Consider the following 27,266-nt stretch of genomic DNA (forward strand, 5'->3'; position numbering starts at 1 on the left):
GCCCCCGCCCCCGGCAGACGGCAAAGAAGAAATGCATGCCACGGATTGATCCCACGCATCAATAACTTAGCACACACCAACCCACGACCCACACAGCCCCGGGCCCCACCCGCGATGCACACACGCCCAACCCACGCACACACACACCCACGTTTGATCCCATCCCTTTCGTATTACTCGATCCCCTTTCTCCATCCCATGCCGCCGCCAGATTCCGGCGATCCCCGCCGTTCCCCACCGCCCAGTTCTCCTCCCCGAGGTCACCTCTCCCCGCTCACCATCTCCACCGACCGGTTTCTCTCCTCACCCAGGAGAGCCGCGCGATGGAGCTGTCGTCTGCTTTCAAGGAGCGCGTCCAGCGAATGGAGGACGCGCGCAACCACTGCATGTCCCGTCTCCAAGCCAAGAAGGATATCCAGGCCGCCAAGTCCCGCCTCCTCGCTTCCAAGGCCGCCACCGCCCGCCGCCTCAAGCGGCGCCGCCTCCTCCTCGAGTGCCACGCCGCGGACCTCGCACCCGTGCCCTCGCCGCCCGCGCCGACATCGACGCCACCCCACAAGCGCCACCTCGTCGTCGCCTGCGACATCAGCTCGGCCAACGGGGAGATCGAGGACGCGCAGCGGAAGGCGGAGGAGTGGGACCGCTTCTACGAGTCTAAGAGGAAGGAGATGCAGGAGTTCCGGGCAATGTCGCAGCAGTTCGAGGCGGGAGCTCGTCAGGAAGTGCAGAGGCTCAAGGGCTCTATGTCTCAACTGCAGGCAGCCCTGCACGAGTTGTAGAGCATCGGGTTGCACTCGGACGACGCCGGAATCGGGACTACGGAAGCCAGGAAGGTCGGCCTCATTGTTAAGAAGGCCAAGCTGGACGCGACCCTGGCTGCAGCCCGCCCGTTGAGAGCACCGCTTCGGCAGCAGCTCCAGAAAGCCTTCGCGTCATAGGTTAGGGATCAAAAAGCAGCACATGACTGACTAGTTGTGTGGTACAAGCAAAACGACATTCATTAGCTAGCTCATCAATCACTTCGGATTAAGGATGCAATGCAAGTGTGGCGGGCTAGTGGACAGTAACTGAAGGAAATATGCCCGTTGACTATGCATTGTAGACATAGAAATTTGCAAGATACATACGGATCTGAACATGGCAGACCTGTTGACTAAACTTCTCTCACAAGCAAAACATGATCACACCTTATTACTCTTTCGGTGTTAATCACATGATGTTGTGAACTAGATTAATGACTCTAGTAAACCCTTTGGGTGTTGGTCACATGGCGATGTGAACTATAGGTGTTATTCACATGGCGATGTGAACTAGATTATTGACTCTAGTGCAAGTGGGAGACTGAAGGAAATATGCCCTAGAGGCAATAATAAAGTTGTTATTTTATATTTCCTTATATCATGATAAATGTTTATTATTCATGCTAGAATTGTATTAACCAGAAACTTGATACATGTGTGGATACATAGACAAAACACCGTGTCCCTAGTAACCCTCTACTAGACTAGCTCGTTAATCAAAGATGGTTAAGTTTCCTAACCATAGACATGTGTTGTCATTTGATGAACGGGATCGCATCATTAGGAGAATGATGTGATGGACAAGACACATCCGTTAGCTTAGCATATTGATCGTTCAGTTTTATTGCTATTGCTTTCTTCATGGCATATACATATTCCTTTGACTATGAGATTATGCAACTCCCGGATACCAGAGGAATACCTTGTGTGCTATCAAACGTCACAACATAACTGGGTGATTATAAATATGCTCTACAGGTGTCTCCGAAGGTGTTTGTTGGGTTGGCATAGATCGAGATTAGGATTTGTCACTCCGAGTATCGGAGAGGTATTCCTGGGCCCTCTCGGTAATGCACATCATGATAAGCCTTGCAAGCAATGTGACTAGTGAGTTAGTTGCGGGATGATGCATTACGGAATGAGTAAAGAGACTTGCCAGTAATGAGATTGAACTAGGTATGAAGATATCGATGATCGAATCTCGGGCAAGTAACATACCGATGAGAAAGGGAATAACGTATGTTGTCATTATGGTACGACCGATAAAGATCTCCGTAGAATATGTGGGAACCAATACGAGCATCCAGGTTTGCTATTGGTTATTGACCGGAGATGTGTCTCGGTCATGTCTACATAGTTCTCGAACCCGTAGGGTCCGCACGCTTAACGTTCGATGACGATTTGTATTATATGAGTTATGTGATTTGGTGAGCGAATGTTGTTCGGAGTACCGGATGAGATCACAGACATGACGAGGAGCCTCGAAATGGTCGAGAGGGTAAAGATTCATATATAGGATGATAGTATTTGGACACCGGAAGTGTTCTGGGGGTACCAGGTACATCGGGTCACCGGAAGGGGTTCCGGGCAACCCCTGGCAATCTATATGGGCCTTATGGGCCAAGAGGGGAAACACACCAGCCGCAAAGGGGCTTGTGCACCCCCCCCCATATGGGCTGGCCAAATTGGAGAAGGAAAGGGGAAGGAGGAAAGGAAAAAAGGGAATAGGATTCCCCCTTCCCCCTCTTCCCTTCCTACTCCGAATAGGAATAGGAAAGGGGGAGGCCGAATTGGGAGGTGCCCAAGTAGGATTTTTCCTACTTGGGGCACCCCGTTGGCTGCCTCTCCTCCCCTCCAACCTATATATATGAGGGGGTACCGCTAGAACACACAACAAACATGGTTAGCCGTGTGCAGCACCCCCCTCCACAGTTTACGCCTCCGGTCATATTCACGCGCGTAGTGCTTAGGCGAAGCCCTGCGCGGATCACTTCACCATCACCGTCACCATGCTGTCGTGCTGACGGAACTCTCCCTCGACACTTTGCTGGATCAAGAGTTCGAGGGAGGTCATCGAGATGAACGTGTGCAGAACTCGGAGGTGTCTTACGTTCAGTGCTTGATCAGTCGGAACGAGAAGAAGTTCGACTACATCAACCGCGTTGTCAAACGCTTCCGCTTTCCATCTACGAGGGTACGTGGACACACTCTCCCCCTCTCGTTGATATGCATATTCTAGATAGATCTTGCATGAGCATAGGAAATTTTTGAAATTGCATGCTACGTTTCCCAACAGTGGCATCAGAGCGAGGTCTATGCGTAGATGATATGCACGAGTAGAACACAAAGAGTTGTGGGCGATGATAGTCATACTGCTTACCACCAATGTCTTATTTTGATTCGACGGTATTGTTGGGTGAAGCGGCCCGGACCAACCTTACATGACCACGTTCATGAGACCGGTTCCACCGACAGACATGCAACTTGTTTTGCATAAAGGTGGCTGGCGGGTGTCTGTTTCTCCAACTTTAGTTGAATCTAATTTGACTACGGCCGGTCCTTGTTGAAGGTTAAATCAACAAACTTGACGAAACATCGTTGTGGTTTTGATGCATAGGTAAGAATGATTCTTGCTTGAAGCCCGTAGCAGCCACGTAAAACTTGCAACAACAAAGTAGAGGACGTCTAACTTGTTTTTGCAGGGCATGTTGTGATGTGATATGGTCAAGACATGATGTGATATATGTTGTTGTATGAGATGATCATGTTTTGTAAAAGTTATCAGCAACTGGCAGGAGCCTTATGGTTGTCGCTTTATTGTATGAAATGCAAACGCCATGTAATTGCTTTACTTTATCACTATGCGTTAGCGATAATTGTAGAAGCAATAGTTGGTGAGACGACCATGATGCTGCGATGGAGATTAAGGTGTCAAGCCGGTGATGATGGAGATCATGACGGTGCTTTGGAGATGGAGATCAAAAGCACAAGATGATGATGGCCATATCATGTCACATATTTTGATTGCATGTGATGTTTATCTTTTATATGCATCTTATTTTGCTTAGTACGACGGTAGCATTATAAGATGATCCCTTAACTAAATTTCAAGGTATAAGTGTTCTCCATGAGTATGCACCGTTGCAAAAGTTCTTCGTGCTGAGACACCACATGATGATCGGGTGTGATAGGCTCTATGTTCACATACAACGGGTGCAAGACAGTTTTGCACATGTGGAATACTCAGGTTAAACTTGACGAGCCTAGCATGTACAAACATGGCCTCGGAACACTGGAGACCGAATGGTCGAACGTGAATCATATAGTAGATATGATCAACATAGAGATGTTCACCATTGAAGACTACTCCATCTCACGTGATGATCGGACATGGTTTAGTTGATTTGGATCACGTGATCATTTAGATGACTCGAGGGATGTCTATCTAAGTGGGAGTTCTTAAGTAATTTGATTAATTGAACTTTAATTTATCATGAACTTAGTCCCGATAGTATTTGCAAATTATGTTCAATATCTCACGTTGTAGCTCCCTTATGTTTTTCTGATATATTCCTAGAGAAAAATAAGTTGAAAGATGATAGTAGCAATTATGCGGACTTGGTCCATGATCTGAGGATTATCCTCATTGTTGCACAGAAAAATTATGTCCTTGATGCACTGCTAGGTGACAAACCTATTGCAGGAGCAGGTACAGACGTTATGAACGTTTGGCAAGCTCGGTATGATGACTACTTGATAGTTTAGTGCACCATGCTTTACGGCTTAGAACCGGGACTTCAAAAATGTTTAGAACGCCACGGAGCATATCAGATGTTCCAAGAGCTGAAATTGGTATTTCAGACTCATGCCCGTGTTGAGAGGTATGAGACCTCTCACAAATACTTTGCCTACAAGATGGAGGGAATAGCTCAGCTAGTGAGCATGTGCTCAGAATGTCTGGGTACTACAATCACTTGAATCAAGTGGGAGTTAATATTCCAGATAAGATAGTGATTGACAGAGTTCTCTAGTCACTATCGCCAAGTTACTAGAACTTCTTGATGAACTATAATATGCAAGGGATGACGAAAATGATTCCCAAAGCTCTTCGCAATGCTGAAATTGGCAAAGGTAGAAATAAATAAAGAGCATCAAGTGTTGATGGTTGACAAGACCAATAGTTTCAAGTAAAAGGGCAAGGGAAAGAAAGGGAACTTCGAGAAGAATGGCAAGCAAGTTGCCACTCCCATAAAGAAGCCCAAAACTAGACCCAAGCCTGAAACTGAGTGCTTCTACTGCAAAGGAAATGGTCACTGGAAGCGGAACTACCCCAAATACTTGGCGGATAAGAAGGATGGCAAAGTGAACAAAGGTATATATGATATACATGTTATTGATGTGTAAATTTACTAGTGTTCATGGCAACCCCTGGGTATTTGATACCGGATCAGTTGCTGAGATTAGTAACTCAAAACAGGAGTTGCAGAATGAACACAGACTAGTTAGGAGCGAAGTGACGATGTGTGTTGGAAGTGATTCCAAGATTGATACGATCACCATCACACACTCCCTCTACCTTCGGGATTAGTTTTGAACCTAAAATAAATGTTATTTGGTGTTTGCGTTGAGCATGAATATGATTGGATCATGTTTATTGCAAAACGGTTATTCATTTAAGTCAGAGAGTAATTGTTGTTCTGTTTACATGAATAAAACCTTCTGTGGTCATACACCCAAGGTGAATGGTTTATTGAATCTCGATCGTAGTGATACACATATTCATAATATTGATGCCAAAAGATGCAAAGTTGATAATGATAGTGCAACATATTTGTGGCACTGCCGTTTAAGTCATATTGGTGTAAAGCGCGTGAAGAAACTCCATGCAGATGGGCTTTTGGAATCACTTGATTATGAATCATTTGATACTTGCGAACCATGCCTCATGGGCAAGATGAATAAAACTCCATTCTCCAGAACAATGGAGCGAGCCAATAACTTATTGGAAATAATACATACCGATGTATGCGGTCCGATGATTGTTGAGGCTCGCGGTGGGTATCGTTATTTTCTGACCTTCATAGATGATTTGAGCAGTTATGGGTATATCTACTTAATGAAACACAAGTATGAAACATTTGAAAAGTTCAAAGAAATTCAGAGTGAAGTGGAGAATCATCGTAACAAGAAAATAAAGTTTCTACAATCTGATCGCGGAGGCAAATATTTGAGTTATGAGTTTGGCCTTCATTTAAAACAATGTGGAATAGTTTCACAACTCATGCCACCTAGAACACCACAGTGTAATGGTGTGTCCGATCAACGTAACCGTACTTTATCAGATACGGTACAATCTATGATGTCTCTTACCAATTTACCACTATCGTTTTGGGGTTATGCATTAGAGACAACTGCATTCACTTTAAATAGGGCACCGTCTAAATCCGTTGAGACGACACCGTGTGAACTATGGTTAAGATGCTTATGTGAAAAAGCTTTAGCCTGATAAGCTCGAACCCAAATTGGAGAAGTGCGTCTTCATAGGATACCCAAAAGAAATTGTTGGGTACACCTTCTATCACAGATCCGAAGGCAAGATCTTTGTTGCTAAGAATGTATCCTTTCTAGAGAAGGAGTTTTTCTCGAAAGAAGTGAGTGGAAGGAAAGTATAACTTGATGAGATAATTGTACCTTCTCTCAAATTGGAAAGTAGCTCATCATAGAAAACCATTCCCGTGATGCCTACACCAACTAGTGAGGAAGTTAAAGATGATGATCATGAAACTTCAGATCAAGTTACTACCGAACCTCGTAGGTCAACTAGAGTACGTTCCGCATCAGAGTGGTGTGGTAATCCTGTTCTGGAAGTCATGTTACTAGACCATAAAGAACCTACGAACTATGAGGAATCGATGATGAGCACAGATTCCGCAAAATGGCTTGGGGCCATGAAATCTAAGATGAGATCCGTGTATGAGAACAAAGAGTGGACTTTGGTTGACTTGCCCGATGATCGGCAAGCCATAGAGAATAAATGGATCTTCAAGAAGAAGACTGACGATGATGGTAATGTTACTGTCTACAAAACTTGACTTGTTGCGAAAGGTTTTCGACAAGTTCAAGGAGTTGACTACGATGAGACCTTCTCACCCGTAGCGATGCTTAAGTCCGTCCAAATCATGTTAGCAATTGCTGCATTTTATGATTATGAAATCTGACAAATGAACGTCAAAACTGCATTCGTTAATGGATTTCTTAAAGAAGAGTTGTATATGATGCAACCAGAAGGTTTTTTCGATCCTAAAGGTGCTAACAAAGTGTGTAAGCTCCAGCGATCCATTTATGGACTGGTGCAAGCATCTCGGAGTTGGAATATACGCTTTGATGAAGTGATCAAAGCATATGGTTTTATACAGACTTTTGGAGAAGCCTGTATTTACAAAAAATTGAGTGGGAGCTCTGTAGCATTTCTAATATTATATGTGGATGACATATTGTTGATTGGAAATAATATAGAATTTCTGGATAGCATAAAAGGATACTTGAATAAGAGTTTTTCAATGAAAGACCTCGGTGAAGCTGCTTATATATTGGGAATCAAGATCTATAGAGATAGATCAAGACGCTTAATTGGACTTTCACAAAGCACATACCTTGATAAAGTTTTGAAGAAGTTCAAAATGGATCAGTCAAAGAAAGGGTTCTTGCCTGTGTTACAAGGTGTGAAGTTGAGTCAGATGCAATGCCCGACCACGGCAGAAGATAGAGAGAGAATGAAAGTCATTCCCTATGCCTCAGCCATAGGTTCTATAAAGTATGCCATGCTGTATACCAGACCTATTGTGTACCTTGCCACGTGTCTGGCAAAGGGGTACAATAGTGATCCAGGAGTGGATCACTGGACAGCGGTCAATATTATCCTTAGTGGAATAAGGATATGTTTCTCGATTACGGAGGTGACAAAGAGTTTGTCGAATAAGGATATGATGCAAGCTTTGACACCGATTTGGATGACTCTGAGTCTCGATCTAGATACATATTGAAAGTGGGAGAAATTTGCTAGAGTAGCTCCATGTAGAGCATTGTAGACATAGAAATTTGCAAGATACATATGGATCTGAACATGGCAGACCCGTTGACTAAACTTCTCTCACAAGCAAAACATGATCACACCTTATTACTCTTTCGGTGTTAATCACATGATGTTGTGAACTAGATTATTGACTCTAGTAAACCCTTTGGGTGTTGGTCACATGGCGATGTGAACTATAGGTGTTATTCACATGGCGATGTGAACTAGATTATTGACTCTAGTGCAAGTGGGAGACTGAAGGAAATATGCCCTAGAGGCAATGATAAAGTTGTATTTTATATTTCCTTATATCATGATAAATGTTTATTATTCATGCTAGAATTGTATTAACCGGAAACTTGATACATGTGTGGATACATAGACAAAACACCGTGTCCCTAGTAAGCCTCTACTAGACTAGCTCGTTAATCAAAGATGGTTAAGTTTCCTAACCATAGACATGTGTTGTCATTTGATGAACGGGATCACATCATTAGGAGAAGGATGTGATGGACAAGACCCATCTGTTAGCTTAGCATATTGATCGTTCAGTTTTATTGCTATTGCTTTCTTCATGGCATATACATATTCCTTTGACTATGAGATTATGCAACTCCCGGATACTGGAGGAATACCTTGTGCACTATCAAATGTCACAACGTAACTGGATGATTATAAAGATGCTATACAGGTGTCTCCGAAGGTGTTTGTTGGGTTGGCATAGATCGAGATTAGGATTTGTCACTCCGAGTATCGGAGAGGTATCTCTAGGCCCTCTCGGTAATGCACATCATGATAAGCCTTGCAAGCAATGTGACTAATGAGTTAGTTGCGGGATGATGCATTACGGAACGAGTAAAGAGACTTGTCGATAACAAGATTGAACTAGGTATGAAGATACCGACGATCGAATCTCGGGCAAGTAACATACCGATGACAAAGGGAATAACGTATGTTGTCATTACGGTACGACCGATAAAGATCTTCGTAGAATATGTGGGAACCAATATGAGCATCCAGGTTCCGCTATTGGTTATTGACCAGAGAGGTGTCTCGGTCATGTCTACATAGTTCTCGAACCCATAGGGTCCGCACGCTTAACGTTTGATTATGATTTGTATTATATGAGTTATGTGATTTGGTGACCGAATGGTGTTCGGAGTCCCGGATGAGATCACAGATATGACGAGGAGTCTCAAAATGGTCGAGAGGTAAAGATTCATATATAGGACGATAGTATTTGGACACCGGAACTGTTCTGAGGGTACCGGGTACGTATCGGGTCACCGGAAGGGGTTCCGGGCAACCCCCGGAAAGCTATATGGGCCTTATGGGCCAAGAGGGGAAACACACCAGCCACCAAGGGGCTTCTGCACCCCCCCCCATATGGGCTGGCCAAATTGGAGAAGGAAAGCGGAAGGAGGAAAGGAAAAAGGGAATAGGATTCCCCCTTCCCCCTCTTCCCTTCCTACTCCAAATAGGAATAGGAAAGGGGGGAGGTCAAATTGGGAGGTGCCCAAGTAGGATTCCTCCTACTTGGGGAGCCCCCTTGGCTACCTCTCCTCCCCTCCAACCTATATATATGAGGGGGGCACCGCTAGAACATAAAACAAACATTGTTAGCCGTGTGCGGCGCCCCCCTCCACAGTTTACGCCTCCGGTCATATTCACGTAGTGCTTAGGCGAAGCCCTGCGTGGATCACTTCACCATCACCGTTACCATGCCGTCGTGCTGACGAAACTCTACCTCGACACTTTGTTGGATCAAGAGTTCGAGGGATGTCATCGAGCTGAACGTGTGGAGAACTCGGAGGTGCCGTACGTTCGGTGCTTGATCGGTTGAAACGAGAAGAAGTTCGACTACATCAATCGCGTTGTCAAACGCTTCCGCTTTCGGTCTACGAGGGTATACGTGGACACACTCTCCCCCTCTCGTTGCTATGCATCTCCTAGATAGATCTTGCTTGAGCGTAGGAAATTTTTGAAATTGCATGCTACGTTTCCCAACAGTAACATAGTAGTACAAATGTAGTGTTACGTTTAGGCAAATGTTGAGCAAATTTTGAACTAATGGATGAGTTTCGTGGGACGAAGCAGGCTGCCACTTGCACTCCTACTACTGATGAAATGAACTTCAAATGTCTCTACATGCAGATACATGCTTTTTATTCCAGTCTTATTTAGAGGAGGCCCCAGCGGCGTCGAACTGCTGTTGCTGCGGGCACAGTGACGTGGGCGTGGTCGGGATGGTCGCAGCCCTTCAAGATTCTCAACGGTGGCGTCTCGGCACTGATGGCGGAGTCGACGGCGAGCATAGGCGGGTAGAGGTTCAGATCATCCATGAATTGGTAGTTATTGGTCATATTTAGTTGCATTTTGGTCAGTCCGGTTGTGGCTATGGAGCACTTCTTTTGGTCATGTGCTAGATCTGTCATGTAAGAGTATTTGGCAATGGATATTTGCTCATATAGAATTTTGATAATCAACTAGGAATTACAATTAGAATCAAAGCAATGCTACTTGTACTCCTTTCATGAAAAAAGGCTACTCGTAGGACCCTTGTAGGAGACCATCCTCAAGATCGACGAGAAGATGAGGTCTGGACCCTTGTAGGAGACCATCCTCAAGCAGCGCCAGATGTAAGTTGACTGCTTCAAACCCAATCCGTGCTTGCTCCTCTTAATCAACTAGATTATATTAATTAATACTAGCTACTGGACTTCTTGGATTATGTTACCAACTTTGATGATGGGAGTTCACCTATTATATTAGTAATTTGATTTTGGTAGTACCGTTGAATTTGGTTGCTGCTATTCATTTATGTATGTGAAGGAATTGGATAATGTGCTCTTTTTTGTTTGCAAAATGAAGGACGCTGCATCCAGGTAGTGGGAAGAGTCAGTCCTTGCTATCAATAGTAGTAGCATTATTCATTGTTGAGTGTGAGGGAATTTGATGATCATCTACTTTTGCATGTCATCTACTTCTGATGTTTTCCCTAAAAGTGACATGTGATCTTCCTTTGTTTTGCTTTAGTTGATAGTATGATAACTGCTTGCTTGGCAGAAGTTATGGTTGTGTTGTTTCTTAGGCAAATAAAGAAACCGAGATTTAGTTCGATTTGGAGCGCCTCTTGTTGTACCACGGTTCCTTCTCTTAGAGATGTACTTGTACAACCAGTTTTGGATTGGGAGGGGAAAATGCTCTTCTTTCAGTCTCTATTGAAGTCAAACCCATCCATGCAAAATATGTACTGTAGTAGAATTAATGTAGATGAATATATATGCCTTGCAGTTTTATCGTGCATTCCATTCAACTAACTTTCTCTTGTCCATGCAGATGGAGTAGGAGGATGAGCGGCAGCAGCAAATCAGCCTGATGATGACGGGGTGCGGGAGGCAATGGTGATCATGCTAATGGCATGAAGAAGGCTGATGACCACAACGTGGACCTGTTGGCATTTAGAGATGCCAAACACAGGCGGCGTGGAGACAGCAACCTGGACCACCCACCTCCCTTGACTTTTTAATTTTGGTTGTGGTGGTTGCATCACCGGCGCGGTCGCAAATCAGTATGTAGTGTGCTTGTGGAGTTGGGTCTGGACTGCAGTGTCCATCCAGTAGGTTAGGTGTTGTTGTTGCTAGATCCAATGATGCTCACCTAAGTTTTGTGTTATGTGGAGGCCAACCTTTGTGATCTTATTTGTCAACACTTGTGTGATCTCGTCTTACTTTGTGATACAGGTCGTATGATATATATGTTTGTATGGATGATCTTGTGATGTTCTTATTTTCCTGTGGTCTGTGTTGCTATTTGTGATATATGCATGGGCTATACATATGAATATGAATTGTTGAACATACGGTAAATCAATGACAGAGATGGCAAAGAAGGAGATTTGCCGTCTGTGCATCTGGACACTTTGGACACTTTGCCGTCTGCTAGGAGACGGCAAAGCACGCCGTTAGCCACCTAATGGACCTAACCTGCCACGTGTGCTGTTCAGGCTCTTTGCCGTCTGATGGCGGACGGCAAAGACCGTTTCATCTTTGCCGTCCGCCAGTAGACGGCAAAGAACCCTTTGTCGTAGCTTATTCAGCCGGACCTATTGCCGTCTGCTGGCTGACGGCAAAGGCCTTTGTCGTCCGTCGGGCATGCCTTTGCCGTTAGCCATGGCAGACGACAAAGTGCCTGATTCCTGTAGTGTTAATTTTTCGCTTTGAGCTCTGGCACCTCTACGAATCCCTACTTCCCTTTGCGAAGGGCCTTTCTTTTTTTTTACTTTGTGCAATTTTTATTTTTATTTGAGGGCACTATGATCGTACTTGAGCATTGGGTGTAGCTAATATGCGAGTGTGTTTCATGAATGGATCAATGATTGAGCATAATGGGCTAGGGATAAATTGCTTTAGTGTTGATATTTTGAAAGACATGGTTGCTTGTTGATATGCTTGAGTGTTGAAATCCTCATGTCAAAACTACACTATTGCTTTGAATCATATAAAATTCCAAATGTCCATGTTACAAAAGAAAATAATATGTGATGAACATGTTACACAACATTCCACATCAAAAATTCTGTTCTTATCATTTAACTACTCGAGGACGAGCGGGAATTAAGCTTGGGAATGCTGATACGTCTCCAACGTATCTATAATTTTTTATTGTTCTATGTTGTTATATTATCATTCTTGGATGTTTTACAATCATTTTATAGCAACTTTATATCATTTTTTGGGACTAACCTATTGACATAGTGCCCAGTGCTAGTTGTTCTTTTTTGCTTGTTTTTTACTTCGCAGAAAATCAATACCAAACGGTGTCCAAACGCAACAAAACTTTTTGGAGCTTTTTTCTAGACCAGAAGGCACAAGTTGGGCCAAGGAAGTACCAGAGGGAGGCTCCGAGGGGAGCACAACCCACCTGGGCATGCCTGGGGGCCCAGGCGCGCCCTGGTGGGTTGCGCCTACCTCGGCCGCCTCCCGCACCACCTCTTTGCTCTATAAATACCCCAAAAATCCAAAAACCCTAGGGGAGTCGACGAAACAAAATTCCAGCCGCCGCAAGTTCTAGAAACCATAGATCCAATCTAGACACCATCACCGAGGGTTCATCATCCTCATTGGTGCCTCTTCGATGATGCGTGAGTACTTCTCAATACAATGATCTCTTGGAGATCTATTTGATGTAACTCTTTTTTGCGGTGTGTTTGTTGGGATCCGATGAACTTTGAGTTTATGATCAGATCTATTTTATGCATGAAAGTTATTTGAGTTTTGATCTCTTATATGCATGATTACTTATATCCTCGTATTTCTTCTTTAAATCTTTGGTTTAGTTAGGCCGACTAGATCGATTTTTCTTGCCATGAGAAGAGGTGCTTTGTGATGGGTTCGATTTTACGGTGCTCAATCCCAGTGAAAGAAGGGGAAATGACACATACGTATCATTGCTATTAAGGATAACAAGATGGGTCTATTCCTACATGAATAGATCTTGTGTACATCATGTCATCGTTCTTATTGCATTACTCCGTTTCTCCATGAACTTAATACACTAGATGCTTGCTGGATAGCGGTCGATGTGTGGAGTAATAGTAGTAGATGCAGTCAGGGGTCGGTCTACTAATCTTGGACGTGATGCCTATATAATGATCATTGCCTGGATACCGTAATAATTATTTGAAGTTCTATCAATTGCCCAACAATAATTGGTTTACCCACCGATGCTATTCTTCTCGAGAGAAGCCACTAGTGAAATCTATGGCCCCTGGGTCTATTTTCTCATCATATATTTTCAGATCTACATTACTATTTTCCTTTTCTTTTATTTTCAGATCTATATTATTAAAAACCCAAAAATATTGTTGCAATTTATTTTATTTTACGTTTTATCGAGATCTATTTATCCAATCTATCAAAAAAATTATCTTGACAACTCGACAATTTCTGGCACCGTTACCCAAAAGGGATTGCCAACCCCTTTAACACATCGGGTTGCAAGTATTTATTCTTTGTGTGCAGGTGCCGTTTACATAGTGTTGCTTGGTTCTCCTACTGGTTCGATAACCTTGGTCTCATCACTGAGGGAAATACCTACCGTAGCTGTGTTGCATCATCCCTTCCTCTTTGGGGAAATACCGACGTAGTTCAAGCCTCATCAAGTAGTCAAGTAGTTAAATAGCCATGTGAGGACTCTCTCTCATTCAAGATTTCAGATCCAATGATTTTATTCAAATATCTAGTAAAATGAAAATACGGTCCAAGCAAAGCACATATCATGTGACGAATAAAAATATAGCTCCAAGTAAGGTATACCAATAATTTTGAAGACGAAAGAGGGGATGCCTTTCGGGGCATCCCCAAGCTTAGGTGCTTGAGTCTTCCTTGAATATTACCTTGGGTTGCCTTGGGCATCCCTGAGCTTAGGGTGTTTGCACTCCTCATTCTTCTCATATCGATATCTCACCCAAAACTTGAAAACTTCAATCACACAAAACTTAACGGAACTTCGTGAGATAGGTTAGTATGATAAAACAAATCATTCACTAGGGTACTATCAAGACAAGATTCATAATTGTTCTCACACAAGGCCTACTGTACTCTATCATTTCCACAATTTATATTGACCAATATAAGCCTTAGAAACTATAAAACACAAGCAAACTATGCATTGAAAACAAAATCTGTCGAAAACATAACAGTCTGTAAAGATCTGGAGAATGACCATACTTCTGTAAATCCAAAAATTATGAAAAATTTGTAAAACGTAGGCAATTTGTATACCAATCATGTGTAGAAAATTCATAATTTTATCACATTCTAGTGATTTTAAACAATTCTGTTACTGGAAGCAAAAGTTTATGTTTTTGCACAGAATCAAGTCAACTGTCATCCACACTGTCCCAAAGGCTTTACTTGGCACTTTGTTGAAAAAAACTGTAAACGTGATTACTACAGTATATTAACCATGTGAACACACAAAAATAGTAAGGATAAATATTAGATTGTCTCTACACAAGAACTTTTCTTTAAAGCTTTTTAGCTAAGTAGTGATATTTTAATGATACTCTTACAAGCCCAATTTCGATGATAGTTTTACTCATACTCTAAAATATATAAGTGAAGTTCATAGAGCATTTACAATTGATGTAGATTGACCAATATCCATGCTCAAAATATATAAGTGAAGCACACGAGGCATTCTAGACAGCCATAATCAAAAGATTTAAGTGAAGCACAAAGAGTATTCTATAAAGCCATACTCAAAAGGTTTAAGTGAAGCGCATGAAGCATTCTATAAATCAATGAAGGACTATATCATACTAGCAAGGTGCATAAAGTAAAATAAAAGAAAAAAAACATAAAAGATGCATATCATGTGAACAAAACAAAAACCGAGGTATACTGATAATTGTTGAAGAATAAAGATGGGATGCCTTCCGGGGGATCCCCAAGCTTAGATGCTTGAGTATCCCTGAAATATTTTCTTGGGGTGCCTTGGGCATCCCCAAGCTTGAACTCTCGCTTCTCCTTATTCTTCTCATGTTGATAACTGCTCGATCTTCGAACACTTCTTCCACACAAAACTTAACAAAACCCTTGTGACATCCGTTAGCAAATCACTAACTTTAGGTACTGTTGTAAACTCATTTCATTTTCATATTAGCATTATATCTACTATATTCCAACTTCACCATGGTTCATACCCCCCGATACAACCCATAGATTCATCAAAATAAGTGAACAACACATAGGAAACAGAATCTGTCAAAAACAGGACAGTCTGTAGCAATCTAAACATTGAACAACTTATGTAACTCCAAAAATTCTGAAAAGTTAGGAAAAAATGAAATATTTGCATAGCAGTACTGTGTAAAAATTTCAGAAACTTTTGACGTCCCAGTAAAAAATGTAAATTCATGCACTATAGCCAAAGTTTCTGCTTTTTTCACTGCACATAGCAAAAAAAGCAATCTAATCATCCTCAAGGCAAATCTTAACGGATATATACAAGGGGATAATTATTTTTGAGAAAATTCCATGAAAAAATCTACATTGTTTCCATGAGCATGAACACACGTGTTCAGGGTCAACCCTCACTTCTCCAATGCATAACCTTCCAATCACTTCTCTTTTTGAAAAAGTTTTTAGGCATATGAGGCAAGTAAATTTTTTTGTATTTTGAATTATTTTAAAAAAATGTTTCACCCACAACTAAAGAAAACAAAAACAAAAGGGAAAACTAAATCTACTTAGTGAAGAAAGCAAATAAGCACACACGAGAATATCAACCCCACGCTATTGCTCCCCGGCAACGACGCCAGAAAAGAGCTTGATAATCCCCAAGTGCAAGGAATCATCGTAGCAATTTCCAAAGGTGGAAGTGATAAGTATGGAGTGTCTAACCCACAAGGAGCTAAAGGTAAGATCAATATTCTCTCAAGTCCTATCTGCCACTGATACAACTCTACGTACACCAAACGTTTGCTTCCATCTAGAAACAAGAAATAAAACTACGTTGTGGGTATGAAGAGGATAGATTTGCATGATATAGGAGAAATAAAATATAAAAATAGGTGTTGTTATCATAAATTTAGAATATATCACAATATATTACAAAAAGCTAGTGTGGAATAATGATGGATTGGTGTGCAGAATTATCCTAGGCAATTGTTAACAAGATCGATAATCATTATTGCAATTCTATATGAGGGAGAGGCATAAGCTAACATACTTTCTCTATTTGGATCATATGCACTTATGATTGGAACTCTAGCAAGCATCCGCAACTACTAAAGATCATTAAGGTAAAACCCAACCATGGCATTAAAGTATCAAGTCCTCTTTACTCCCATATGCAAACAACCCCCTTACTCGGGTTTAAGCTTCAGTCACTCTAGCAACCCACTATAAGCGAATCATCTCCTCACGCTTGCGCAACACTAAGAGCACTGATAACCCACAAGTATAGGGGATCGCAACTGTTTTCGACGGTAGAGTATTAAACCCAAATTTATTGATTCGACACAAGGAGAGCCAAAGAATATTCTCAAGTATTAGCAGCTGAGTTGTCAACTCAACCACACCTGAAAGACTTAAATCTGCAGCAAAGTGTTTAGTAGCAAAGTAGCATGGAAGTAACGGTAATAGTGGCAAAAGTAACAGTAGAAGTTTTGTAGCAATCGTAACAGTGGCAACGGAAAAGTAACGGAGCAAAGATCAATATGTGAAAAGCTCGTAGGCAATGGATCAATGATCGATAATTATGTCGGATGGCATTCATCATGCAATGGTTATAACACATGGTGACACAGAACTAGCTCCAGTTCATCAATATAATGTAGGCATGTATTCCGAATATAGTCATGCGTGCTTATGGAAAAGAACTTGCATGACATCTTTTGTCCTACCCTCCCGTGGCAGCGGGGTCCTATTGGAAACTAAGGGATATCAAGGCCTCCTTGTAATAGAGTACCGGGCCAAAGCATTAGCACTTAGTGAATACATGAACTCCTTAAACTACCGTCATCACTGGGAGTGGTCCCGACTATTGTCACTCCGGGGTTGCCGGATCGTAACACGTAGTAGGTGACTATTGACTTGCAAGATAGCATCAAGAACACAAATATATTCATGAAAGCATAATAGGTTCAGATCTGAAATCATGGCACTCGGGCCCTAGTGACAAGCATTAAGCATAGCAAAGTCATAGCAACATCAATCTTAGAACATAGTGGATACTAGGGATCAAACCCTAACAAAACTAACTTGATTACATGGTAAATCTCATCCAACCCATCACGGTCCAGCAAGCCTACGATGGGATTACTCATGCACGGCGGTGAGCATCATGAAATTGGTGATGGGGGATGGTTGATGATGACGATGGCGACGGATTCCCCTCTCCAGAGCGTGAAACGGACTCCAGATCTGCCCTCCCGAGGAAGAATAGGGCTTGGCGGCGGCTCAGTACCGTAAAACATGATGAATCCTTCTCTCTTATTTTTTTCTCCCCAAAAGATAATATATGGAGTTGGAGTTGAGGTCGGCGGAGGTCCAGGGGGCCCACAAGGTCGGGTGGCGCGCCCCCACCCTTGTGACTAGGGTGTGGGCCCCTTTCACTAGATTCTTTTGCCAACATTTTTTATTAATTCCAAAAGTTATCTCCGTGAAGTTTCAGGTCATTTTGAGAATTTTTTATTCTGCACAAAAATAACACCATGGCAATTCTGCTGAAAACAGCGTCAGTCCGGGTTAGTTCCATTCAAATCATGCAAGTTAGAGTCCAAAACAAGGGAAAAAGAGTTTAGAAAAGTAGATACGATGGAGACGTATTAAGCACCATATGACAGCACCAAAATAAAACATACAACTCAAACCAATCTAGATCATCAATCAACCCAAAAGACAAAAGAAATCTACTCAAAACATCATAGGATGGCAACACATCATTGGATCATAATATGTGGCATAAAGCACCATGTTCAAGTAGGGGATTACAGCGGGGTGCGGGGGAGTAGACCGCTTAAAAGAGATGAGGAAGGTGATGAAGAAGGTGATGTTGATGAAGACGATCACCGCGTCGATGGTTCCACTGGCGGCACTCCGGTGCTACCGAGAGGGAGGGGGAGAAAGTCTCCCCATGTGTTTCCTCCTCCATGGCCTCTCCCCTAGATGGGGAGAGGTTCTCCCTCTGGTCCTTGGCCTCCATGGTGATGATGGCCCCCTCCGGCTTCCCCCTCCATGGCCTCCAGTGATGATGGCGCTCTCCGGCACCCTGCCAGAGAGGGCCTAGATTGATTTTTCATGGCTACAGAGGCTTGCGGCGGCGGAACTTCCGATCTAGGGTTCTATTCGGGGGTTTTGGCATTTATAAGAATTTTTGGCATCAGTCTTACGTCAAGGGGGTGCCCGAGGGGCCCACAAGCTGCCTAGGCGCACCCCCTGGCTTGTGGCTTCCTCGTGAAGCTTCTGGTCCTTCCTCGATGCTTCGGGAGTCTCTTTTGGTCCATAAAAAATCACCGTAAATTTTCATCCCATTCCGTGAGCTTTTATTTCTGCACAAAAAACGACACCACAGTAGTTCTGCTGGAAACAACGTTAGTCCGGGTTAGTTCTAATCAAATCATACCAAAACCATATAAAATTGTTGTAAACACGGCATTAATACTTCATAAATTATAGATACGTTGGAGACGTATCAGAGGCTTCAAATCATATCAGCCGACTTATTCATGAATAGAAGACTGAGTGAGATTGACTTTGGCATCGGGCGAATTGGATTATGGACCAAAGCAAGTCAAAGCGCTTCATGCTTTGCCTTGTAATTTGAGATTTCTTCCCTGTCCCCTCGAAAACCTTTCCCAAACCCTACTGGAGGTCGATCCGAGTCATAATGCGATTCCTCAAAATCAATTCTAATGTGACTTGAGGCTATCGAAAGGCCGAATAGCAATAGTGCCCTCCCCTCGAGTCTATTCAAGCGTGAGTGAAAAAGTTGCACCCCACGGATGCCTTATACAGGGGAGGGTGCCTTGACAGTTTTAAGGATATCTATGGTGGTGGTAGGTAGCTAGAAGGGGCAGTATGGCAAATTTTTGTGCATGAGTCCATGAAGACTAGCCAAAGGTGGGTGGGTGGGTCGGCGTGTCCATAGCCTAGGGTGCACCATGACGCTTTATCCTTGCAATAATGGGTGTTTAACTAGTTAGGCCTTACCTAGTCTTGGGCTCCTTTGTTTCTTGCATTCACCGCTGACTTTTGCCTTTATTTCGCCTTCTCTTTTGTTCTAATGGTCATGTTAACTTGCTCGGACTTTTGTTGACTATCTTGAACTTATGCTGACTAGCCGCATAAGACTAGTGGACCCATACGTGATTCTTTATTTCCACCCAACAAAAAGTTTTCGTGTTTAGTATGCAAGAAGTTTTGTTGCTATTATATCTTGTTTCAAAATGTATTGTGCTATTTCATTGTGTACCAGCCAATTCACTCTGAAATGTAATATTTCATTGTGTACCAGCCAATTCACTCTGAAATGAAACATAAATTTGCTACACCTACGTAAACATTACGTAGTAAGAGGAAGATTTGTCATCTTTTTAATGATCATTAGTTGGGGCGCGGGACCACCCTCAAAATTAGGGGGGGTTGATTAGCGGGGGAGGAGGTTACACATGAAGATTTTCATAGGTCTAGCCTTTTTGAATGAAACATTATGATACACTTTGAAACGACAAAGGAGTCATGAAGCATCATATAACAGCACAAAGTAAGATATTACTCTCTTTGTCTTAAAATAAGCATCGCTAATTTACTAAAACCTTGTACGAGGGAGTATATTTTTTACGAAAAAATGGCATGAATCTCCAAGCGGAGTGGACGGACGGTGGATACATGCACGTGATATGGTGTTATATGGCTCCAATTTATTTGAGTGAAATGGATAAAACCACCACTTTCACGTCATAGATCTCGGAAAAACCACTACTTTACAAAACATGACACTTTGCACCACACAAAAAATTTGACAGTGGCAAAAAACACTAAACCCAAAAATGATCTCGTTTTGATGTGGCCAATCATGCGCGGGCCAACAACAGAGACATCGCGCCAGTAACGGCCGTTCGGTCGGCTGCCGGAAGCGACTCGGTCCGATCGAACCCGCACGCTCTCCCCTCCCCCCTCTCTCTCTCATCACTCACTCCGCTCTTCCTCACCCTCACTAAGGCGGCATCGCAGAGGCGGGGACGTCGGATCCTTTGGCGATGAGGGGAATGCGCAGGAAGGGCGGATGGGGCCAGATGGCGGCGTGGCAGGGGCAGCTGCAACGAGGAGGATTGTTGCGGCAGCAGCGTGTTCTGCTCTTCGTTGGGAACACAGTCGTCAGCTGATGTCACTCGCAGGGTGGTGTAGGGCGTACCCACTGCAAAAGTGCCACCCACCTGAGCTTTCTGAACCCATCCTTATAACTAGGGTTTCATATTTGCAATGCTAGCTGGAGGAGATACTAAATCTTTCTGAAACAGTTGAACGTTGGTGCCATATGTTTTACACAATGTAGTTTAGTACTAAATCTTTCTGAACTAACTGAATATGGCTACCCATTTTTGACTGAATGTAGCTTAGTACTGAATCTGAACTAACTGAATGTAGCTTAGTAATGGATTTTTTGTTTCTGAACTAACTGAATGTTGCTGCATTTTAATGTAATTAGGGTTGAAGCTGACATTTGGAAAGTGAGTTTCCAATTCTATGGTAGGGGTAACTTGGACATGACAATGCCTAGCTCTGAAATCACACACAACACACTTTTGGCTATTATGGATTTGGAGGGCTTTGGGAGTATAGATTATATTTATTATGTGAAGCAAGAGGGAACTGGCATAGCCGGTTTAGAGTTTCTTGACAACAATGCAATGGTTCAAGAAATGCTAAAAGAGTTTGAGCATAATAGATCTGCAAAAATTCATTGTACTTAAAGGACATGCCCCAACTCCACTTGGTGTGAATAGAGCTCCACAAATATGTGAGGAGAAGATCCCCATCAGTAACATATGTGAGCCTGTTGTATATGTAGTTGGTAGCCAGGGGGTTATCAACACACAGCAGGGCAGTAACTTTCAGAGAAAGGGCAAGTTAGGGTTGCATTCTGAGGATTCAGAGGAAGATGATGATGAAAGTGAAGATGATCAAGAAGAAAAGGGTTTTTAGTGCGGATTTTATTTGGCCACCTGAGTTTGGTTACGATCCTAGACCATTGGGTGTTGATGAAGAAGAGGTTGAGTTGCTTCATAGATTGGAGCAGCTCAAGTTGCAGAGAGAGGATCCTTGTACCACTATGAAGTAGATACGGATGTGGATGAGCTTTACCAGCCTAGGGAAGAGGAAATGGATGATAGTGAGCCTGCGCCTTCTCCTCCAAAGAAGAAGAGGCCAAAGAGAGTTGGGCATTCTAGCAGAGCTCGTCATGAAGAAATTGTTCCTTTTCATGACTGGGTGCCTTTAGATGATGATGATGAACTTATCAATCCTTCAGATGTTAATGACAGTGATTATGATGGAGCTGTCAAGAGGAATTTAGTTTTTTGTGGCAAGAGGAAAAGAAGGTATAAGAAGAAAGATGACATGATTTGGTATGACGAGGAAGCCGAAAATCCTCATCAGTAGATATGTGAGCACTGATGTTTTGAAGATGTGTACCAATTCAGAAGAGCTCTAAGACAATTCCATGTTGTTTAGTTGAGGAATTATAGTTATTGGAAGAATTGCAAAGATGGGGTAATTGTTCATTGCAAAGTTGATGGATGCCCCTTCATGATGAAAGCTTCTCAAATCGGGAATGAAAAGACATTTACCATTAGAAAATTGAGACTGCCACACACATGCCCTACGGATAGTGAGAACACAAAAGTGACAGCGGATTGGTTTGCTAAGGAATGTGAGCATGCAATTAGAACAGATCCTAGGACAAAGGTTGACACAATATTAGAAAAATGCAAAGGAGAAGTATGAGGTGGAAATACCCAAGATTTTGGCCTACGGGGCTAAGAGGAAGGCTTTTAAAGTTGTTAAGGGAGATGTTAAAGCACAGTACACTAGATCCAGAGACTATTTGCAGGCAGTTTTAGATACAAATCCTGGTAGTAGGTATATTGTGACAACAAGAAGAGTAGCAGAACAACCAAGCCCAAACCCTAGGTTCCATAGGATGTTTATATGCGTCAATGCATCTAGGGAAGGCTTTCTCAATGATTGTAAGGCCATTCATAGGTATTTTCATTAGTGCACCTTTGGTGTAACCCTTTACCGTGCATTGTAGTTGTCGCAAATCATTGCTTATTTGATGCAGGGGTTGATGGATGTTTCATAAAGTTGAGCAGTGGCCAGCAAATCCTGGCAGCAACAGGCAGAGATGGAAATAACAATCTCTTTCCTATTGCATTTTGTGTGGTTGACAAGGAAGATACCCCATCTTGGAGTTGGTTCTTGTATTAATTGAAGCAACGCATTGGAGAGGGTAATAAATTTGGCAATTAGACTTTCATGTCAGAGAGGCAGAAGATTAGTGCACAACATACACTTGGTACTAAATCAAGAAATGTTTTTTTGTTTAATTATCACATTGAGAAATTTGTATTTATTTCCTTAGGGCTTGCTAAATGTTGTTGGCCAATTTTTTTCAAATTCACCACATAGGTATTGCCTTAGGTATATCTATGCAAATTTTCAAGCAGCTAGATTTTGGGCTGAGGAATTGAAGCAATATATGGATCAGGCTAGTTATTCATATACTGAAAATGGATTTGATGTTGCAATGTCTAAACTTAAAGATGAGGATGAAGAAGCATGAAAATGGTTGGTTAGAATCCCAAAAGAAACTTGGGCTAGTCATGCAATGGACATGAATTGCAAAATTGATTTGGTTGTGAACAACATTAGTGAGGTCTTCAACAGGTGCATACTAGAGTTGAGGTCAAAGCCAATTAAAACCATGACAGATGGAATAAGATCAAAGTTGACGGTGAAGTATCAAGGAACCAAGAACAAGATAGAGGAGGCTAGGTGGGAGATAACCCCTACCTATGAAGAGAGGCTAGAGAAGTCCAAGAAGTATTCTAGGTTTTGCAAAGTAGCACAATCTGGCTCACCATTGTGGCAAGTAAGTAGTGGTGATAAGGTATATGCAGTGAAGCTTGAGGCATGGACGTGTGGTTGTAGGAGGTGGGATATGACTGGTGTGCCATGCGCCCATGCTGTGACGGCCATCATTAAAGCCAAGCTCCACCCTGAGGATTTTGTCTTGGACTTTTTCAAGAAGCCACTCTATAGAGAAGCCTACAAGCACATCATCTATCTTGTGCCTGGTCCTGACCTATGGCCCAAAACCAACCCATGGGACATTAATCCATGTGTTTTCAAGAGCAAGAAAGGAGTGCAACAAACTGTTAGGAGGAAAGGCAAGGATGAGTTTGTCGTGGCCAAATTTCCTCAAGGATGGCAACCATAACCTGCAGTAATTGCAAAGAGCAAGGACATAGATACGCAAATTGTGGTATCACTCTTTCACCATCTCTTCAGATGAGGAAAAACAAATATAACGTACTTCGGAATTGGTTTCTTTCATTTCTCACTTCTTAAGGTAGCATGCTTACAATTTGTTTTCATGTGCAGCCAAACAAGAGCTCCTACAGTGAGGAGCTTGGATCATCAGCACAAGACAGGGCACAGACAACCTCAAGTACAACAAGAAAGAGTGGACCAAATGTACCTGTCAGGGCAACTCCTATAAGCTCTGCTCCTCCGGCAACTGCTGCAGCTCGTGCTCCAGCAACTACTGCACCAAGGGCATCTCCTGAAGCTAGGGCTCCACTTAGGGCTACATCAGCTGCTACAACAAGAGCTCCAACCAGGGCTCCATCATCTCCTGCAGCTAGGGCTCCATCAGCAACCAGGCCTCCACCTACATCTCCTGTGACAAGATCAATGGCAGCAGTAGGCAAACCTGTCACAAGATCAAGGGCTGCAGCTATCAGGCAGACTAAAACAAATAGGTCTAGGACTTTTTGTGCCCCCAGAGCAACTATTGGCATAGGTCCTTCGAAAAGGTTGATTAAACCAACTATCAAGACGAGAGATTACCTGACAACAATTGGTGCAAAGTGGGAGTGATGTATTACGTCATGGTCTATGCAAACTAAATTATTTGCTTTGTCAGAGTCCAAACTGAAGTAATGTGATATGGTATTGAATGTGGTATGCTACTGTATGGATGATTGTAATGTAATGTGATATTGTGTTAGCTTTAAATAAATTATGTATGTGTGAGTTATCTATGTGATGATCCACTTTTATCATAAAATATGGTCACTTTGTTGTACCAATTTGGTATGCATGAATGAGTGTTTCTGTTCTGCCAAATTTGATCATTTTGTGTTGTACCAATATGGCCATTTTGGTGTACCAATTTGATCCACTTTTATCATAAAACATGTACATAGTAGGAGTCAGTTTTACTCAATGCAAGAGGTCATTCTATTGTACTCATTTGGTGTCGATTTTAGCTGCAACTGCTACTGGAAGATGCTCCCAAATTGGAAAGCTACTTGCTGGAGATGCTACAAAATTGGAGTACTCCCCAAATTGGAAACCTACTTGCTGCCAAATATCACTATCTGACAAACATACCATCTTCCAAAAATGGACACACAGAGACAAATAAACAGAAGTACCCAATTCAGATAGTTCAGATAGAAAAAGGAGATATTTCAGTATGGCAAGTTCATCACATTGCAACTCCAAAAGACACTTCAAGCAGTACTCCAGTTCATACTAAACATGATCAAGATCGCTACTAACTAATCAGTACTAACTACATAGGATAATTTTCTTAAGTCTTCAGACCGATGAACTGCTTTAGTTCATTAGACGAGCAGAACGGCGAGGCATCGGCCGCGCACCGGTGAGGCGAGCAGAGCGTCGAAGAGGTTGCTTCTTCTCCTTTTGCTTCTGCACCAAGGGCTCCACCTCCTCCGGCTGCTCCTCCTCCTGCTCCTCCAGCTTCACTGGGACCTCCACATCGGGCACTTCCATGCCAGGCATCACCTCCATGTCGACTAGCTTTTGTCTCTCCTTCGTCGATGGCCGCCCATGCGACGCGAGGGCGAGCGACGACCTGCACCTCAGGATCCTCACCATCGATGGAAATGACAGGATGTGCCGCATGGGGGATTGCGGAGGTGGGCTTCATACTTGTGGTCAACACGATCCGACACGGCCACCTTGACCAACACGTCTGCATCTGCTAGATCTGCGGAAACCTGCTTTTCAGCAACCTCCGGCACCCCGACTCGGAGAGACCGGAACACCCCGTATTCCAGCCCAGAGATCGAGAAGTCCTCTTGAATATGGCACTGCTGGCATAGAACAAATCAGCTCTTAATTACAACATGGATATAATTACATCGGCACAACGACGCTACGCCTGCCAAGGTTGGTCTATGCAAGCAGCAGAACAACACATAGCAGCGGAATAAATTCTAGCAACGGAACAACAACGACGACGATGGACTCCACTTCGCAAGGACGCTGGCTGGAACGTTTATCCTAGCTCGCAAACTCAAGATCCTCAGCAGACAAGCAAACAGACAAGGCATGACCTGCAAACTGGCATGACATGCCAGATCAGTACATTGAATGTACTTGCAAGCTCACAGCAACCAAAGCAATCAAGACAGACAACTGCATGGCATTTACAGGTTACTTAACAAAGATGAACATGACACTAGCAGAACACATGGCATGCACAATATGAACATGATATAGCTAGAACAATACCAGATGAGCATGGCATGAACATATGAGGATACTATCATGCAACATGTTGACAATATTATGCACCAACTTACTCTGTTCGGGGTTATCTCGTAACCACCACATGTATCACTTACCATCATGGTCATCACACGATCACCTCAGGATCAAATCAAGCTTGGTATTAACAATACCGTAGTAATCATTACATGAACACAAGGATCTTGATCTTTACCCTTGATTCTCGCATAATACCATAAACCTCAACCATCTTCGGTACCCTCGATATTACTGTGATCCTCTCGCGATCACATAAGAATCAACCACTTCTTTCATCATCAAACTGGGGTTGTTGTTAAACAGGTTATTATTACTGTTGACCCATAGTGTGACCTACTACGAACTGGGCCCTTATCTGTGGGCACGGCTATCGGTAGATTAAAAACACTCTGCAGAGGTTAGCACACTATACCCACACCACGAAACCCAAGGCCTCGTGCTCCCATTCGGGTGGACCAACGGCGTTCCGATAAAACCGATCTATCGCCATGACAATCTCCCGGCCACTCCGACAAACTCCCCTTTGGGCTAAGTCATGGGTGGCCCCGATGTCACCTCGTGACACCCAACGGCCACCGTCGTGGCAAAACAAAACGGTCCCAAACAGGGACATGTGCACATAACCAAACTCGGGCTCACAAGGCTTATACCGGCTTACCTGATCAGGGTAGCGCACGCTTATAACCGTCCCTAGTTGGAGGCACCGGTGAGAGGCATGACAATAGACCCAGTTAGGACCCCCCCCCCACATAAAAGGCAAGTGTTGTTGCACTGGTCAGCTCGATTCCATGGCACTACGACTCAGCCAACAGGTGTTCAAGTTCGATTAAAGTCCGGTTAAACTTGAATGTAATAAGCTGAGTCATAATAAAATAACATGATGAAACAACAATGCATATGAGCATGATAACAACATGAAAATGGATGGTAATCATAACAATTAACATATGAATCGTAGCAACAATATTTATACTACTGATGCACATGAGCATGGCATACTGATGATCATGAATAGAACAA

The 27,266-nt window shown here is 43.0% G+C and overlaps 1 protein-coding gene and 1 pseudogene across 1 annotated transcript; both read left to right on the top strand.

Moving 5' to 3' along the window:
• The first annotated feature begins 323 nt into the window (after positions 1-323).
• Positions 324-968, top strand: LOC120968836 (uncharacterized; annotated as a pseudogene).
• A 22,303-nt stretch (positions 969-23,271) lies between these two features.
• On the top strand, positions 23,272-23,883 carry LOC141027061 (uncharacterized). Its single transcript, XM_073503981.1, has one exon. The coding sequence runs from the start codon at positions 23,272-23,274 to the stop codon at positions 23,881-23,883; it is 612 nt and encodes a 203-aa protein (XP_073360082.1).
• Positions 23,884-27,266: the final 3,383 nt, after the last annotated feature.

The sequence above is a fragment of the Aegilops tauschii genome, chromosome 7 (assembly GCF_002575655.3).
Source record: "Aegilops tauschii subsp. strangulata cultivar AL8/78 chromosome 7, Aet v6.0, whole genome shotgun sequence".
Taxonomy (NCBI): Eukaryota; Viridiplantae; Streptophyta; class Magnoliopsida; order Poales; family Poaceae; genus Aegilops; species Aegilops tauschii.

What these genes read in the sequence shown, in the direction of transcription:
- LOC141027061 (XM_073503981.1), top strand. Translation starts at nt 23,272, where the DNA reads ATGGACATGAATTGCAAAATTGATTTGGTTGTGAACAACATTAGTGAG.